Source organism: Phymastichus coffea, unplaced genomic scaffold, assembly GCF_024137745.1.
Source record: "Phymastichus coffea isolate CEN01 unplaced genomic scaffold, Cenicafe_Pcof_1.1 PCOF00036, whole genome shotgun sequence".
NCBI lineage: Eukaryota > Metazoa > Arthropoda > Insecta > Hymenoptera > Eulophidae > Phymastichus > Phymastichus coffea.
The window spans coordinates 845,606-865,481 of record NW_026706847.1 but is presented as its reverse complement, the minus strand read 5'-3'; the positions used below and the strand labels follow the sequence as shown (position 1 = coordinate 865,481).

Sequence of the window (19,876 nt, the reverse complement as noted above, 5' to 3'; positions counted from 1 at the left end):
AGCAGGAGAAACCTCGAAGTGCGCGAGTCGCATAAATTTTTTGATAAGATCCGTTATATTGCCGTAATACGCCTTTATTTTTTATGCGCGCGCGGATCCGCGATACTGCGCTGCACACAGCTCGTCTGTCTGTGTGTGTGTGTGCGCGCGCGCGAATATTTTCATTTGTAAATTGCGAGATTAATACGCGCCAGATAAGAGTAAAAAAAGGGAAATTTTTCTCGGCGCGGTTCCGATGTAAATGAGTTACTAAACGCCGTGTATAACGTAATGCACGTCGGCACACTACAATGCACTCCATCTTGCATACACTTGCATGATCGTGCAAGAGCATGAAATACAATGTACAAAAATGAGGCGCGCAAGTGAGTTTTCTCAAGCATCGGGCAGGCAATAAATAAATCGAAGGTTCATCGGTCTGGAAGCTCGGCAAAAACAATGCGAGTGGCATACACGCGAAGCGTGTCGCGCATGATCCGAGCGGGCTTCATGCAGAGCTCGTGCCGCGTCGCGCCGCGAGGAAGACGGTCAATGCTACCAGTTTTTCCAAGTCGATTTCCCGTCTCGGCACTGCTGCTGCTTCCGCAGTTGCCATGGCAGCTGCGCGGCATCGACCGCCCGCCGTTCTCTCTCTCTCTCTCTCTCTCTCTCTCCCTCGCGCTTTTTCCGGCCACCGCCGCCGCCGCCGATGCAGCAGCAGCCTGTGCGCAGGTACCGTCTCTTTGCTATTACGCATGCACGCGCCTGCCGAGAAGAGAGAAAGAGAGAGAGAGAGAGAGAGAGAGAGCAAGCTTTGCCTTCCTTTTTTGCTGCCTGTCGCTCTCAAGTTTTAATGACTGCGACAGTTCATTCCCGTTTCTTCTTTTGCGACGGAGAGTGCTGCCGTCTATTGATTTTTCATCGGCACGCTTTGCATATTTGAACGTGCAGAAGTAGACGCACATTAATCGTTAGAAGGTTTAACAAATGACGATGCGTAAGACTACATCTGAATTACGATGAAATGTATGCATCAATACAGTAACAAAGTATTTCTTTCGGAGGAAGCGGATGATTTTTCTCGCAATGGAATAGCTGCATAAGCTTCTCGATAATTTTGCGAAACGGACAATTATGCAGCGAAACCGCGTGCGTACCTTCCAAACGGCCGTCGCTCATCTGCAGCCCGTCGTGCCTCCGCGCCAACTCATATACCTATCCTCGCAGTACCTCCGCACGGTGGCGAGGTAAGACTAACAAAAGCTCACGACGCGCAGCCAATGCAGCGAATTGCAAGACTTGTATATCCAATAAGGGCAGCTATACTTGCGTGGTAGTCGACCAATCGGAACGGCGCCTCACGTCGTGACGATTTCACCCCTCTATCGTCTCCTCTCTCTCTCTCTCTCTCTCTCTCTCTCTCTCTCTCTCTCTCTCTTTCTCATTTTTTTCATGAGCGTCGCGAAGATACGCAAGCGCGTTTACTCGTAACCGTCATCGTCGCGCCCAGTTTAGTCGGAAAAATTTTTCGCTCTCGTGTGTATGCGCAACTTTTACGCCCTGGCGAGTTTAACGTTCCGATTCAATGGAGAAATCGAACAGCTCATTGTGTATACTTTGCACACGCGCGGTAATTTTTTCGAATGCGATTACACATAGGAAGCGCGCATACCTTTCACGTTTTCTCTCTCTCTCTCTCTCTCTCTCTCTCTCTGTGTTTCTGTTTAATCTATTATTTATCAGTTACGAATTAGAAAATATAAGAATTATCGTCTAATTAAGTTGATTAATTTAAATTCGCCGGCTTTAATTAAAAGAAATAATAAAACAACATAAAGTGCCGAGGCACCTTTTCACTTTTCTGCATTGAATCGCACAAGGCAGCATGAATGAAATCAAAAGTTTCACGCCCATGCGTAACCATTCGCAAATTTCAATTCCTGTGCGCGCGGCTTTAACATATTATCACACGCAGACGATCGCATTATATATCCTTTCACAAAAGCGGCATAATGGCCCGATAAAAAAAAAAACTTTCTCCCCGAGCAACTTGTTAATTATTAACATCGCGAGCGTGTGCTGCTTCCGTCACCATCACACGCACGGCCAATTTCGAGAAGACGACGCGCTCGCGAAAGGAAACGAATACGCAGACGGAACGGAAAAAAATGTATGCACAAGCTTGTAAATTTGCGAAGAGGGGGCCGAGAGCGCGCGCGAGATATTAATTAGGTGCGTGCGCGTATGCTAATTTTGATTGCCGAGTGATTCGGCGGAAAATGAGCCGCCGCCGCGCTATCCCACAGTCGTCGGTCGGCGAGCGATGATTTTGATAATTTCGGTGAAGGCGATATGCTGATGAGCCGCATAAGCGAATAATCGCGCGTACGCGTATGTATAAATGCATATGCGCGTGATACGACGTCGGCGCTTTTTTGCGCGCATACGCGCGATCGTATCGCGCGCATGGATTGCCTGCGCGCCCAGGAATCAGCTCTCGCTCTCTAATTTTCTCGATTAATCCTCGGGTACAGCAAAAGCAACACCCTCTCTATGAGGCACCATGGCACGCTTTGTCTGCGCGCGACGCCTCATTAAAGATTCTTTATGGAGAGCAGATGCATGCGTACCGTTTTTTGCTTTACAAAGCGATTCGTAATAGTGCTACTTGTTAGTTATCTCATGCTAATTTCGGCTCGTTTCGACTGCATTGAAATATGTACTTGCTCGATTATTGCGCGCGCGGCTCTATCGCCGACTCGCGATCTCTTTGCAATTTTTTTTTCCTCGGGTATATGATTAATTATTGGGAATTAGTGTACGAATCACATTGAAGTTTTTCAGCTTCAGCCTGGGATCAAAATATATTCAAACATATTTTCTTCAGCGTTTTTCGAGTAACCCAATTAAAAAAAAAAAAAAAAAAAAAAAAAAAAAAAAAAAAAAAAAAAAAAAAAAAAAAAAAAAACAGGAGGGTCAATTTAGAAAAAAGAAAAATTGACATATGCCTAACAAGTTAGTAGTCAGCATGAAAAAACAAGATCGTGTGAGAGACAGAGAGAGAGAGAGAGTACGCGCAATAGGATAGCGCACTCACATCGTACGACGGAAAACGGAATCTGATTTTTGGCTGCAGATGACAAAGGGGTTGCGTGCGCGTGCGCGTCGCGCGCTCGCGCGAGCAACATTATTCCGAAAAAGGGGGCCCGCGCGCGCCGCGTCTCGTCTGTCACACAGCGAGAAATGAAAAAGAATTGCGTAACGGCACACACAGAAGCAAGAGAGAGAGAGAGAGAGAGAGAGAGAGTGAGAGATCGAGCTTCCCCCCTTTTGTTGCACCGATTTCCAAAAAGCGTGTGTGCGGCAGCGAAGTCGCGCTGCTGAACATACCTGGAAAAGGAGCGGGTAGGGAGCTAAAAGTTTAAAATGTTTGGAGGAAGGGTGCCGACGTCAGCTCTGCGGTCCTCGAATAAGGGATCACCCTACATATACAGACGACGAAGAAAATAGAAAAAGGGAAGGGAGGGGGGGTTACACACGAATTACGCGCGTGCTTGCCCTTTGCTCCGATTTTTCCTCCTGCGGCTGCATTTGTCGACTCCGCCACTGCAGCTTTTCCGTGATTTTACGGATTTTTAAATTTTCAATTTGTGCTCACGCACAAGTTATTTATAAAGTCAATCTACACTCGAATCAATTCATCAGCATATGTTTCGTTATCTATCAAGAAATCGTACAGCAATTTTCGGACGCGAACAAGATTATAATGGTTTCGATTGATAAATGATGATTGATGAGTACGAATCATTTTATTCAATTTATGGGCTTTCTAAAATCGCCGATAAAATGCTAGCAAGTTTATATTAATTAATTTCTTGATTTAAATACCATTAAATTATCTTCATTTTTTCCTATTTAGAGCAAATTCGATGCGTCATTGGCCCTTTCTGAATGTAAGTCTCGGGGATCAGCCAAATTCAAAAAGAAGATATTTATCATAAACAGATATCAAGAAGGAGTCTCGCGCATATGCAATGTGTATATAGTCTATAGAAGTAAGCACGCGACCGACACAAATAAGGGTGGGCTTTCTCTTTGGCAGCTCCGAAGAAGAGAACGGACGCAGATGCTTACACGGGACCAGCAGAGCGAATGGTCGGATAGATTGCGACGTGTGCTTGCCATTGTAATTTTAAAATCGCATTCGAACCCTTTTTTTTTAAACTCACTCTCCTTGCAGCCTTTTTTACCCTTCGTGACAGTCGCGCGTGCCGGTAACATGGCCTATGCTTCTTTTATGGGCGATTCTCGTTCTGACTCGCAATTAATGTATTTCAAAGAATCGAATACTCGGCTAATTTTATACAAACGATTGCGAGCGGAATAATTGTCGATCGAATGAAAAGAACTAATTAGGTGTTCCAATACGCGGTTATCACGTTGAACTTTGATAAGCGCAAAAATTACGAGTCGCATGGAGCGTACGAAGATTTTTATTAATTTCTCAACTGGCTTTATCTTGATGCGACGCGTCGATATCACTTGAATTGTTCCAGACGACGGAGTGCCACGGCTGGCCAGCGATACAAATGAAAAAATAAACTGGCTTTGACTGCCGGCTCGGGGCCGCTTATTATGCGGCAAGCTTATTTTTAGAGAGCACAATTAGCTCGACAGACGGCACCCCGAGTGATTTCGTCTAGACTCGAGCGATAATCCTTTCGTAAGCGGGATATATTTGTTACAAAGTCGATGATAGCCACTCTCGTATCATCATTCTTTTACCCAGATCGACATCGCCTGCTCGCGGACTACCGTAAATTTGCCTAATCGGTCGAACAAACCAAGCGGGAAATGTGCCCGCCGTGACGCCCCAAGAGAGCGTAACGCGCCAGCCCCGACCAATCGCGTAAGAGTCAACTACTTTGCATGCGCGCTCGTTCAACCCTAAAGAGGCGAAGCCATCCCCCTCCTCGCGAAGGGGTTTCACTCCCGCCGCTTTAAATTCAAGCTGCTCGATCTTTTACAAAATGGCGTGGCGCGCGGCATGCAGATTGGCTAGGCGAAGGTGCGAGGGGAGCGAGTTATGCTATGCGCCGGGGTTTACGTGGGAGAGGGCGGCGTTGCGTCTGCGCGCGCGCAAGCCCCCGCGGCGGCGTCGACGACGACGACGACGACGACGACTAAGGGAAAACCCTTCCGCGAGAGTGCGCGCCAACCTACCTCGTCGATCAAAAATACGTGCGCGCTCGCGCACACGCGCACACACGCGCAATCGAAAGCTCGCCCGCGGTTCGCTCGCGTGCTTTTCTCGCGAGGAAAATGGCGTCCATCACTTCGCTCGCTGCCGCCGTCGCGCCGTCGAAGGAAGGCTTTATTGATTCTCTCGCGCCGAGCTGCGGCGCGGCCGCGACGCGCTGCTTTCAGCTGGTGGCCCGCATACTTCCACTTATATTGCATGCGATCCGCATTACCATTATTGTCAGATCAACCTTTTCGATTGGTTTACCTGTCGACATTCTTCCTGACGAGAGCGATCGTTTGAATTTGTTAAAATATTATGGCAGCCGACGTAGCGCGTCTGACCTGTCCTATCCAATACGCGTTTGGAACTGCCTAATTTTCGACTCGGAATTGCAGGCAGAAATCATAATGCCGCACGTCTAACTTGGAAGCAATGGCTACACTCGAAACCTTGGCTATTGAATTCCTTCGAATACGTACACGTGTTCACCGTTCACTCATCATCGCATTCGTAACATTATTAGCCATCATACCGTTAAGCCATACATCGGGCGCATAATAAGCCCGTATTGGCATCTCACTCGTTGCGACTGTCACGCCGACTTATCGTCGGCTTCCTTTTCTCTCTTTCTCTCTCTTTCTCGTCTATTCACAGCTAATATCCGATAAGCAAATGTTCGGCTCCATCCACTATTTCCGGACACACCAGATAAATAGGCCCATCAATCAAACTCATAATCCAGCCACTGAGTTTTCGACGCTTGCACACGCGTACGCGTGTATCATTATATAATGCTAAACGCTCGCATACGTTTTTCAAAAGGAGTCCGTGCCTCGTTCTGAGGGTTCTCGCGGAGTCTCTTTCTCAATGGATCTCGCCTTGCGGTACTTTTCTTCCCTCGGTCAAGTTCTGGATACAACAAGGCAAAACCAGAAGATTACTGTATTTTTCCGTCCTTCCCCAACGTACATACGGTGGTGTCGCCAAAGCAACAAGCTCCATCCATGCGTTTGAGGAGCGAAAAAAGATAAAGACAGCTGGGCGGTAACGCGGCGGAAGATCAAGCAGGCGCGATATGGAGAGCGAGTTAGGTGGCGGCCAATTTACTTATTGGCTAGATAGCCCGAGGACGCCGCAGACTCTCTTTCTTCTCTCTCGCTGCTGTCCTAAACAGGATTCAATTTGGTCGGTCCGCCTTCAAAGACGAATCAGCGGCCTCTCTCTCTCTTTCTCTCTCTCTCTCTCTCTTTCCCTCTCCTTCCACTATTAATCTTATATCGAGCGCTTTATCCAGCGCCACCCTGCTATTTTTTGTTGTTGTTGCTGGCCTGTCCTATCGCGAACTCCGCGCGCGCGCGGGCTTTTCAAGAGCAGACTGGAATTTTCAATTCGCTCGAGTACGCGGGGCGGCGGCTCGGGATTATACTCGGCTGCGCTCGCTAATACGTTTCTGCCACGCTTCGACGGCTCTTGCTCTTCCTTCGACTTTTTGATCGTGCACGAGAACACATTCGAAAAGCAAACGCGCCCACGGCCTGACTCTGGGTGCTCTCCGATGGGATATGCCCGTAGGAAGACGCGAGGCGCCGAGGCTCTTCTGTATTTTTTATCGTCGCCGATTCGCGATTGTACCTTCGATCAATATTTAGCCGGCGCGTCATTAGCGAAGTCTCTTCACCTTGGCAAATGCCCAACCGATTCTAATTCGTTATTCTACACGAGGCAGTACAAAGAACGTCACTCGCGCAAAGACACGTCAATCTAGCTATAGCGAATTCCATTATCTCGGCCAATAAAGTTGCAAGTCGGTACCCGGCACGTGGCACAGAGTCAGTCGTTGGTGTATCGGGGGGCCGTGGAAAGCACCGCGAGAGCGAGAATAATTAATTCTCGTTGGCGAGGCGCGCGCGAGCGCGCGCAGAAGGCCGCTACGAGCAACAAACGCACGCCTAAGACGAATAAGTAATGTAGCCGCTGGTCCATTATGCCAAAAGATGCCGAAGGGCCAGCCGAGCAGCAGTAGGTTCCCCGGGGAGCCGTTAAAGTGAAATGCAAGGTGCGTCCATTCTTGGGAGAGCCAACGTAATCCGCTCTTTTTTCTTTCCTCGCCTCCGCTCTCCCTTCGCTTATCGCGGCCTGTAGGTAAATCGTCGTTATCTGGACAGTGATAAACCCGAGAATGGAGTTCGCGCCACCGGCCAAAGTAAAAGTGAGAGAGAAAATGCAAAGAGAGCGAGCACCGGGCGTCGTCCGAGCCGAATGAGGAGGGAGAGAACGACGACGACGCGCCAGACGAATGGTCCTATTTATGCGAAGTGCCCTCGGAGAAAAGCTGGGACAAGTGTTCGATTTTTCCGAAAGTCCTGAGAGCGCGCGCAAGGGCAGAAAAGGCCTATTTTTTTTTCTCTCCTGGTAATGGTTTCTATCTCTCTTTTGCTGGCTATATTGATGATCCTGCACAGACCTCTCGCGTGAATACGTAATTGATGGGTCGTAAATGCTTGTTTGCATAGCCTTCGGCTGTCGTTCATTCCGCTTCCAAAGCTAGGCTGTAAACTCGAACCATGCGACCTGGAGAGGATTAAATGATATGACTGGCGAGTCGTAGAATCGTGAGATACAACAGCTTCGGTTCGAGTGATCGATCGAGCGTTGCACGCGATTCGATCGCAATTCTCGCGAAAGAATCACGCGAACACCCATACGAAAGTCGTAAATCGCCGGGCGCGAGTCCTCGATATAAGGGGTAGTACCGCTTAGTAAAAGTTTCGAGTCGAGGATAATTCAATTTCGGCATTGAGGTCGAGGAAGAAGGAGAAGAAAGTATACGAGATGAGGGTCGCTTGCGACCCATAGGGGTTGGACAGTCTGTCGAGCGTAAAGCCTACGCCATGCAAACAGCGCGAGATTAAAGAAGTCTGTTTAACCTTGCGGAGATGTGCTGGCATCGGCCGAGCATCTTGATTAGCTCTCGCGAAACGACGGCGCTCCGTGCCACGAGTAAAAATCGCTCGTTTTCCAAGGAAATTCCGAGCTCGCTCCCGCCGAGTGAACTGGAATTGCACTGGACGATGCTACCAGTCGGGCAGCGCGATTATAACAAGGTCCAGTGCAGTGAAAGGGAGCTGTATGGCGAGAGAAAGCGGAGCAAATCATTCATCGAGCAAATAATACTGACGGCGTTATATATACACGGGTGAGTCACGTGGCAGGCGCTCGGCTCGCGCACTGATGCGAGCCTATATTTGCGCGCTTGCTCGGTTTTCTCGAATCGGTCACGCCAGCGCGAAGCTTTGATGTGCAGCGCTCCCGAGCGAGCAAGCGCGCCCGACGAGTCTCAATCGACGACAATCTTCCGTGAGCTTAACTCGGAAAATTTTCATCAGCCTAATGTCCCGTCCCTATTACCAAGCTCTTCGTCTCTCTCATTGCTGCCCGCGTGACTTGCTTCGCGCCGCGCTTTGTTCTGATTATGCCTATCGCGCGGTGAATTGCATCTTTTCGAAATATCGAATTTGATGGATACTGATCGTCGCCCGGCTGCAATTGCCAATCGGGAAGAAATTCGTGGAGCTTCACGAGCACGGATTATTATGGCTGAAAGCGACCAAAAGTGTAGTTACATCGCAAACAGACGTCCACCCCTGGAAGAGAAAGGAGATCGACGTCGCACGATTATCATTCTCTTGTTCCCCCTATACGTGTAATTAGACACTGGCTGTGGAAACAGAGAGGAGAGGCGAGCGCGCGCATTGTTCTCGGAAATTATACGAAACTATGGGGAAACTATCGTAAGGAAAGCCGCCCCCGATATTTGGATACACGCGCGCGCATTTTCATCCTCTCTCCCTAGCATACATATATGTGGAAGCGAATTGCATCTTGGGTAAACATATATATGTATTCGGAGCGATTGTGAGCGGCGAGGAAGTGAGAGAGAGAGAGAGAGAGAGAGAGAGAGGAAGGGAAAGATGTGGAGCCTAATTAACTAGGGGCGAAACGTGTCTGTATGCGAATGTGCGTGCCATTAATATTATTCCAAGAGCTGCTGCTATTGCTGCTACGAAGCCCCCATATATATGTGTGTGTGTGTGTGTGTATTATATGCGCCTACAGTTAGTTTTATATCCCGTATCCATTGGCAACCTTCTTTCTAATTCTTCCTTCATTTCCCTAGTCAATATTGGCCTTCAGCCTTAGCGTGACGCACTGACCAATCGCCCGACATACATTCTCGTTCGCGACGACGATTAACCAAAGGAATAGAAAAATTGCTCATTCTCATCGTCATTGATCGCGCAAATCTAACTGACGATCATTCATTTGCAGGTAAAGTCTGGATAGGTGAGAACGAAGTGGCGTGGCGAACGGAGCAGAGTTTGAAGCACCAGCGCAGCTCGCCATCGGCACTGAGCGTATGCACGACGACAACGCCGCCGCTGACGACGACGACGGCATGTACGACGACGACGGGCGGTGGTATAACGGGAGGTGGAGCAATACCAACCCTACCGTCACACCCACACCTGTCGCCACCTGCAGTCGCTCCCGCGAACGTCACCGTCACCCCCGATCATATTCTTCGCAGTCCGTCTCTCCATGCTAAACACATGCGACTTTCACCCGGTAAGTTGATGATTTTACGATGTTTATTCCGTACAAAAGACCTTCATCGCAAGAGGATGCAAGAGGAAAACACTTTAGCAGCTCTCTGCCTGCTAGCGAAATGTAAATGGCTTTATTGCCGTTTTTCATCCGTGCAAAGAGAGAGAAAGAGAGAGAGAGAGAGAGGCGCATTATAATCAGCTTGAAAGATCATCGTGTACACCCAGGGTGGGGGAATCTCTCCTTAGATATCCATCGCGCGCGCGGAATATCGATCGAGTATAGCGCTAGCAGCCTCGAGCGCCGCCAGACGCCAAGGATTTGTGTGCCCTCTTCTTCTCGTTCGTTCGTTTGCTTAAGCAAACAGCCCCGAGGACACCGCACAATGCATCGGCTCCCTGACCGGCATCCCGATGGACTGACTGAGAGAGAAAGAAAGCGAGAGAGAGATAGCAAACCAACTGGATATATGTTTAATGCATTTGCCACCCGACATTTCCATGTCAAACATCCAGCAGCCTACACTCGCTTTTCACCGATCCCGCAGAATTTCAAACGCTATTTTCGCTCGCGCGCATTTTATTCCAATGATCAATATACGCACGCGCGAACTCGATAACGATATTTATTGGAATTCCAGCAGCCAAATGTTTTACGCGACAATCAGATGTAACGGACGAAAATTCGAACAAGACAAAACGATGGCGTTTTTTGTTGCGAAAGATTAATGATAGGAGAAAAATGATTAACGTGATTGATGTACTGAGAAAGCTCGGCGCAAGAAAAGTGCATGTGTGTCTCTTAAAAAGCAATCTTCGAAGTTGGCCGACTGTGTAACGCGGTACTGTCGCGTGTAAATTACGCTACCCAGCCGGGATAGGGACTCTCGCAAGTCGACCTCCCTAGGGACGACTGCTCTGTTTTTGTCTTCTGCCGACCGAGAGGCAAGCGCTCTTTAAACTTTAATATGACTGCGGCATTCAAATTTCCTTCACTCAACCGTGCGTGATACGCAGAAAAAATTGAAAACGCCTAATTTTTATAAGAACAATCACCTGTGATTCGTCAGAATTCGATCTTTATTGACTATTACTCCCACCGTATCAACGGCTCGACTAAAACACAGTCATTTTTCTCAAATAATTAAAGGCTTTTGTCTCGTTATGCAATGAAATACATAACAGTGTGATACCCCGTTACTCCATCATAAATATTACGTAGATATTAAATCTTGCGATATGTATAGAAAGAGAAAGAGAAAAAGGGTCGCGTTTCCTCTGAGCGAGGCGCAGCGCGGCGAGAGAGAGAGAGAGAGAGAGAGAGAGAGAGAGAAGCGGGTGACGTGAAATATTGGCTACATAGATTTCAACTATTATTGCCGAGTGTAAAACACGGCGACATTTGGCGCTAAATCGATCAGGGGGTTGTACGTGTGTGCCGGCTGCTCGCGTGGCCATTCCGCTGGAAAATAAATACGACCTACAGAGAGAACTGCCAAATGACGAGAAACACATACTTTTCTACTTAAACTGTCACCTACGTCTTTTTTGCACTTTTCAAGCTTGTGCTTGAACGATTAAACGATCATTGTTTTATTGTCTAGGTTTCTGAAATTTGACAGTGATTTATGATGTCGTTCAAAAGTACGCGATCACTTTTGCAGTATTGTATTTTTTAAGCAATGACAATGTAAAGACTAAAATTTATCAAGCGGTCGTTGCGATGCGCGAACGACATAAATCGACATAAATAAAAGGCCGACTTCAGCTTCATTTATGTCGTTCATTCAAGGTTATGCTTCAATCGAGTCAATAATAACACGGGACCAACTCGCTAGCGCCCTTTTAAATGAGACCACCCCCATTCGAAATCGGCTGAACCATTCCATAGATACGCATGTCTTCGGCAATGTTCATTGCCATTAAGAACAATTCAATACCTTTCATCGCGTCGTAAAAGCCCAATAACTGAGCGCAGCAACTCGTCAATACGGTCAAGCAAAAAAACTTCGTAAGATAGCCGCGCTCCGGCGTATAGACGTATCAATTTCGTGAGTAATTTATCACACGCGAGAGTGTGGTCGCGTAATTAACGGATTACGTGGAGAGCATCTCTCTCTCTCTCTCTTTCTCGCGTGCTGCGGAATATATTTTTTGAGATGATAATTTTAGATAGGAAAGGCGTTCGCTCGCGAGAGCGTGTGTAGGCAAATTGAGGTGAGATTGGAAGGTCAGCGTCGTCGCGCGCGCAACAGCCATAGCTCGTTAATAAGGAAAACTTATGGCTTATGAACGCGCGCCTCGATGCAATTCCTTATTTATTGGCTGAATTTCGCTATAAGAGATTTATTAGCTTCGAGGTAAGGAAAAAATTTTTTTGGCTACATTTAGTTAGAATGATTTTTTTTTCACATAACCACGCGATAAGCGTGTAATCTGATATTTCATCTCTTTCGATGTTTTCGCAGCGGCTGATGATTTATTAATTGCGGTTACAGTTAGGACTTTACAAAATCGTCGTTCAATGGACGAGGCAACACGAGCAATCACAAGTCTTTTCTTCTTGATGGCCCGCGAGCGTTCGATGTTTGATCAGTTAATAATGGAGATCAATGCCGCCGAAATAGTATATATAGATGAAATATCTCGATCGTTACGGTTAACGGAATGTTGATGGAAAGAGATTACATCTGGAAAAGTTTTATAGATCGTCCATGGCGGCGGCAAATCCTAGGCTCACGCGGATTATTAGCATTCATCACGACAAAACGCGAAGTCACGATTATCTACTTCGCACTTTGTATTCAGTGCCTCTGCTCTCCGATTATCGAATGATATACGAATAAAGCGATTGCGATCTTCTCGAAGGAGAATTGCAAATTACGACTTAATTCGCCACGTCGATCTAGAAAATTGAAAACGTCATATCTGGCGAAAAGTGTCTTAGGATTGTAAACAAAGAAGACAGTCGGGCATAATAAAAAAGAAGAGCTCTTCGGAATGACGTCTCGGCAGTAGTGGTGTAGTAGTGGCAGTACGGAGGAGGATTTTAATTAGGCGTGCGCGTTGCAGCGAGAGTCGAGCGCTCGCTCGCCGTAACGTGATTATTATAAAGTCAATACGTTGCTAACTCATCAGCAAACTCCGCCCCGTAACAGGCGGCGGATAATATGCGCCGGTTTACGCTCTATAGATAAAACGTAATACGCGCACATACTAACACACGCGCGGCTATAATGCGATGTACGGTCCAACGCGTTATTATAGCCACGAGCTGCTGGCTGTTGCCGCTGCCACCAGTGCTAGCGCGCTAGAGGCTTTTCATTTTTCGAGCTTCGTTATATGCTCACCTCCTCGTCCTAGCCCTCGTCGTCGTTGTCCTCCTCCTACTCCTCTCCTCCTCCGCCTCCTCCTCCTCCTCTTCTTCTTCTTCTTCTTCTTCGGGTTATACATCGCTTTATCTCGCGCCATCAGAAAGCGGCGCAGTTTACCTATGCAGCCTGAACCTCTGCGGAGAGGAGGAGGAGATCTCATTATAATATCGCGAAAATTGCGCCTCACTCTCGTTATATTAGAACTGCGAGCTCGAATCTTTTACGCGCTCTAAACGTTTCGCCAAGGCTATTCTTGGCCGCAGCGCAATTTCGTTTTAGAAAGCAGAATGAAAAAACTAAGAAGAGTATATACATCGTGATATTCCAGGGAAAAGAATACATGCGCTGCACTGGAGCGCTTATCTTACACGATCTTCCGAGCCCAGCCTCTTCTTTCGAGGGTCAAGGCCTATAAAATACGCGCGCGTATGCAGACCAACACGCACACACACGCGCACACACACGCGCACACACACGCGCACACGTGTGTGTTTTATCTGCGAAGCGTTTAAAGCGCGAGCAAACCTGTGATATATCGCTGCATCCTCACGCCATAGGGATTATTAATGGTGGATTAATCCACGAGAAGCGATCATATACGGCTTAATCTTGCCTAGGAATGCAAAGCACGATAAGACTTGTAATTGCGACCCCCTTCGCGCTTGCGCTCTTTGCTCGTCTAGTTTTAGCTGATAGCGCATTTAAATTAGCGGGCTTCACGCATTGGGATGCAGTCTCCAGCTAGACGCTTGCCAGGATACGTTTCTCTCTCTCTCTCTCTCTCTCTCTGTCTCTCTCAATTAAATGACGTAATGGGCGATGGAGATCGCGCGCGATAAGTTTCGGAATGTAATTGCTGATTGATCGCTAGATTGTAACATAACGTTTTGTTGCGCGCTGGTGAAATGCCGTGAGAGCGCTGGCCACGTACAAAGAGGCTAAGTTTCGCGGAGCTCGAGAGGCGAGAAAAAACTTTATTGATTTAGAAGCCATCGAGTAAATTAATTTAACGTACCTTTGGCCGCGGATAAACGTCGCTCGTAAAATTACAAATATATTAAAATTTGCATCGTATCGGCTTTATTATATTCGCGCAAAAAAAGTATATTAACCGAGCGAGCGCGAACTTCACAAATGATGTTACGGGCATGGCGCACGCAACCGGAATCCATATAGCCGAATGACGGAAGTCATCTTGGCGAGAGTATCAAGAGGTCAAGCTCCCTTTGCTGCTCGCTCGTACGCGCGTGTGTCGGCGCGCGTCCAAAAAGCTTGCCGGACGAGTTCCCCGCGCGCGTCAAGGCAATTCTTTTGCTTCTTCTCCTTTCTTTCTCGGCTGCTTTATAATGCCTTTCCCTTTCGTTCGCTTATACATCCTCCTGCAGGTTTCACGAAAAATCTCGCTTTTGCGCGCGCACCTGCGTGGCTGCTATTGCTGCTGCTTCGCTCGTTTCATTTTTTTTTCTCTTTTTTTGCGGCGAGAGGGAACAAAATTATACGCGAAATTGATATCGTATGATTAAGTCGATTTAATTTTAATTAGGTATGCGATGAAAAAATTTCGTCCGAGAGGATGTCTTAATAAGAGCTCTCGTCATTTTCACCTTAAATTCGAGTCCTGATTGAAATTGACTTTTTTTTGTAAAATTGATAAGTAGTATATTTAGTTTTTATAATGACGCAAAACAAAAGATATTAATGACATCTTCATAAATTAAATTCCCTTTTACCCACGTCAAACACGTGCGAATATCTCTATTGAAATAAAGAGGCGCTTCTCGATGAAAAAAATGTTTGATCGCGTGTGCGTGAACGCCGCGGGGTCAGAGGTTAAGCAGCGTGATTGAGTCTTGGTTAAAGAGAGGGGAGCACCGCCGCTCTTGTAGTAGTACTCACGGCAGAGAGAGAGAGAGAGAGAGAGAGAGAGAGAGAGAGAGAGAGAGAGAGAGAGAGAGAGAGAGAGAAAGAGAGAGGAGTAAAGCGTGATGCAATTTAAAGCATGATACTTGACTTTAAATTGAAAAGATTGCCCCGAGGGATGAATGCGAGGGAGCTACTCATATAATATGTTTCGCCTCCTGTTCCACCGTGCGTACACTTACTATAAACAAGTATACATGAAACATTGACGCGCGCTCGCGCGCGAGTGTGTGTCGCCATTGGCCGATTTAAGAATGAAATTTGTAGATTCTTCCTGTAATCCTCAATTAATATGAGAATACTTTTTGAAAGTACTTTTTCGTGATAGTAATTATAATAAAGGAAATAAGCAGCAGACATTGGCAGGATTTAAGAGCAAAAGAGGCTGACCAGTGGCCATCTGTCGGCTCTCCCCAGCACTGACCGTGCGTCCCTACTTCTCTCGCTCTCTCGCTGGTGTTCTGGACTCTGGCTTACATTTCCAATCAATAACCGATTGAACAGCCCCGCTCTCTCTTTCTCTCTCCCTGCCACCCCCATCTGCTCTTATTCTGTCGCACATTCCAACGACCTAACTGCTCTCTTTTACTGATCAATTCACCGTTCGTTCTTGTATATTTATACATCTCCCGCCGAGTAAGAAGTCTTTTCAATTTTGTCTTTTCCATTATCGTTTGGCCTAAGTGCATGAATTTATAAGCGGAATAATCGCTCGCTATTATCGACGATTTATTTATTGACCGCCATGCGCATTACTATTTAATTTCCACAAACTTCTCACCATTCCCATGCGTTGCTTGATTTAATACCTAATCAGTAATGCGTTCGCACACATCGTCGACGCTTAGTTACGGATAGCGGCTGGAAAATTGAATCCAAATATAAAAATATAATACATCCGCAGTGGCTCGCACGTGTGTTACTAAGCACGAAATAAAGCCATTTATTAGAAAGCGCGCGAGCGGGCTCGGACGCCTATTAAACTGCAATTAATAACCGAACACGCAGCACACACATCGGAAAGATATTTTCGTGTAAAAGTAATAATATATATCGAAGGAGCGAGAAGTAATGAGATATGTCAAAGATTGATGAAAAGCCGTAAGAAATTAGTAAAAACTAATCGCGCGAGCGAGAGGGAGAGAGGGAGAGAGAGAGAGAGAAGCGCGCGCCGAGAGCACGATGATAAATCAGATAAAGGTGGCGGTGGCAGCTGGTGTTCGGGAAATTGCTCGGCCATTGTTTGGTAAGGGAGCCCCAGAGTGAGAAAGAGAGAGGGAGTGAGTGTTATTTTGGAAAATCATCTTTCGGTCTTTTTGCCTGCTAATTTCAGGGCCGAGCCTCCTCGTCCTGAAATTACTATAGATATACATACTTCCTTTCGCCGAGCATCTGGGATGCGTGCGTATACATGGTGTTGCCCTTTATGTCTCTCTAAAACGTCGTGGAAAGTAGATAATATTCTTTCGGCTTTGTTATGCTCGAGAATTTTACTTGCTCATATGTGCTATTACAATTGTTCGATTTATTTATCTTCTATATAGATGTCAACGCTCACCAACCGAGATCTCATTCTTATATTATGGCTATATTGTTGTTAGTTTTTTAGCCGGTGTCGCGACCCTTTGCATGTCGATTTCACTTAAAAAATCCGAAGTCAGAGGTTGATTTATTTCCGCAGTCATAAATTCGCGGAAAACCCCAGAAATTTATCTGAAAATAACTGCGCACTTAAAATGACAAATAAGCCTTCAGCTGCTACAGCCCAAACCAAAAGTCAAGGCAATGATCGACACGACAGATTCTTATTCAAATATATCTTCTATAGGCATTCAAACGAACCCGCTATAATAATAATCGAACGCGTGGCACGTGTGCATCAGAATTGTAAATTTTTCGCATCTTTAAGAGAGGCACAACCTGCCGCCTGTGTATTTTTCCTTTGCACAATGCCAAATTTTCTTCCATTGACACGCATGCAACGAAACGTGGCTTTCTGACAGACGAACGTCTTAGCGTTTCCTTCTCTCCTCCCTCGCGCATAAAATTATCGACTCATGCGCGACCGCATCCCCTCGCCTCTGCAGGTAGAAATCCAAACTCATTAGTTCGTGTCCTCGGCGATTTTTTACGACTCACGTGCAGTTAGTTTTTTTACGGCCTGCTTATATTTTTCCTTTCGGCGTCTAAAAAAGAAATACCAAAAAGCTACATTTTAGCGGGAAAACCTTGACTGTTTTGAAAGCTAAAAAGTCGACGGGAACCATTGTTTTCCGCTTGTGAAGGTTTTTTTTACTGCCAAGCAAATAGGATGATCGATTATTCTCATTAACAATTGTTAAAAAACGAATCTCATCTTCTTTAAAAATATTGAATACTTTAGAAAGTAAGAAACCTCGAATATATATAGTCAATTTTATAAAAAAAAATGCTTCCTTTCGGCACGGATTTCGCCAAATTTTTAAACTGCGTGTAGGGCCTTATTTTTTTTTATTTTATCAATATATGATATAAATAGAATCTAATAAAATAAATAAAAAAATACTGACTCTTAATTTATTTTTCGTATTTACTCGTAAAGTTATGCTTCAATCAAGTTGATAACGAAGCATACTCTTTCAATTAAATTCATTCCTATTAAAATTGATTGAATCGTTCCGGAAATATGGGCGGATATACATTTAAAAAAGATCAGGTAAAATACACAACTTCTAACTTTAGAAGTTACCAAGTACGCGTTTTTTTTTATTTTACGAAATTTAATAAAAACGGAAATATGATAATGTTTGTATAACTTCCAAATTTACATTTTACGGCTCAAAATATGCTGATAACTATATTTGGTGTATTTATTCTCTATATTTCGAATCTTCCAGACCTTCAAAAACTGCAACATTGCATATAAATCTATTAATAATAGTAAAAATCATAATAAAATAAATTCCTATAATAAAACTAATACGTAAAATTAACACGTTTACGCAGAATCTACGTTTTCAAAGCTCTGCTATGATCCAAATTTTGAGCAAAAATCACGAAATTTCGACGTATTTTAATTCGCAGAATTCGAAGTTAAATGAAAGTTATCGCTTTTCGTTTTTTTACTGAATTCGAACAAAACCATAAGTAACCCATAAAAGCAAGGTTTTCGATTTAATTGAAGTCAGAGCATTTATATAGATGAAAAAAAGTCACAAGCATGTGCAGTGCAGAGCTGAGTTATTTTCAAACGGTACATATAGAATAACAAAATGGATAAATCAAAAGCATATCATCATAAAATTTTTCTGAGAGCGCTAATTGAACATTCGAAAAAAAACTGAGTCGAATAGATGACTTTTTTGAGATTTAGTCGTGTGTGCGTGCGTGGGTGCGTACGAGTGCTAGTGTGCTCTCGCGCGCGCGTGTGTAAGCGATATAATTTTATAACTCTGTCTTGGAGGATATAAATATGGCAGAACGATGAAAGGTTGTAAAATGGACAAGTGATTTGGTGTAAAGATGTGTGTATACGCGAAGCTTGTTTATGAAAACGACATAATGAAGGGAGCACGGGGACAAAAGAAGGGCGAGACAAGGTTGACCTTTTTGACGGGCGGCATCGTACACATAGCAGGGCATAGAGATTAGAAATATGAAAAATGATACGACGTCGACCGAGTTTTTCATAAAATCAGAGCAGTTAAAATACGCATGTGTGCGGCCCCTCGTCTCTTAAGTATATCATGATGAAGCGTATAAACTAGCCGCGAGCCCCTTACTTCGCGTATAAAGTAGTCGGCTGCCCGGCGGCAGTCATGATATGATAGACGAGTGCTTGACCCCGTCTCACTCTCTCTCTCTCCTTCTCGCTTGGTACCCGCCTCTGCTTTGTCGAACGCTACTACAATGCGACAATGCAGCCACCCCATTGGGGTAAGAAAGACTAGGTCGTACCTCCCCCCCCAGCCCTTACCTGAAGAGTTACTCTTACTTCCGGTCAATTTTTTCTCCCTTGGATATACACACTGCTCGCGTGCGAGACGTCAATCGCGTAAAAAATCCGTCTTATTACCAACTCAAAACAAACAGCCACTTAAGCCTCGACATGCTAAGCTATACGGGTGGTATATATTGCGGGATTGCTCATCGTTTATCATGCTTGTGTTTATCAATATTTTATTTTATCTATATAAAATATTGCCGGAAAAAGTTTGTTTTATAATGCTCAGAACCATGCTTGTTGGATAAAAATAGCAGTTTTAAAAATTAATTATTGATGTGAAAAATTGATTCAAGTGATAATCTGTTCATTATCCAATAACCCAAAAATCCAGGATTGCATGAAATCACTAAGTGTATTTGAAGGATATTCAAATTACCTACGATTAACGCCCTACTAATGATTACAATATTTGACAATAAGTGTACGTGAATGGCAGCGCGACCCTCGAAAAGGTCGGACATATTTAAACGAGAGGCTACATCGCCAAGTGACATTTGCATGCGCGCACGCGACCAAATAAACACGTATGCCGTTACTGCATGCACTACATCCACCCCTCGGTTTCAAAAACTGGCTATACCTGTAGAAAAACATAGTGTGATGTCCAAGCCCATTTAAATGAGCGTGAACGGAACAAAATCGTGGCGCGTGCCATGCACACGGCCGTTATGCGCGAGGATTTTTCATTTTTCGATCATCAAATAGCCAAAGGTAATCGGATTTCTCATGGAGGGGAGGTGGCGCGCGAACTGGACACGTGTGCCGTCGC

General features: G+C 45.5%; 1 protein-coding gene across 1 annotated transcript in view; it reads left to right on the top strand.

The window, feature by feature from the left end:
* Positions 1-19,876, top strand: part of LOC131663474 (POU domain, class 2, transcription factor 1-like) — a 109,118-nt gene that overhangs the window by 52,133 nt on the left and 37,109 nt on the right. Inside the window, exon 3 of the mRNA XM_058933907.1 lies at positions 9,554-9,850. Coding sequence (XP_058789890.1) covers positions 9,554-9,850 — 297 coding nt within the window. The remainder of the gene's footprint in view (positions 1-9,553; positions 9,851-19,876) is intronic.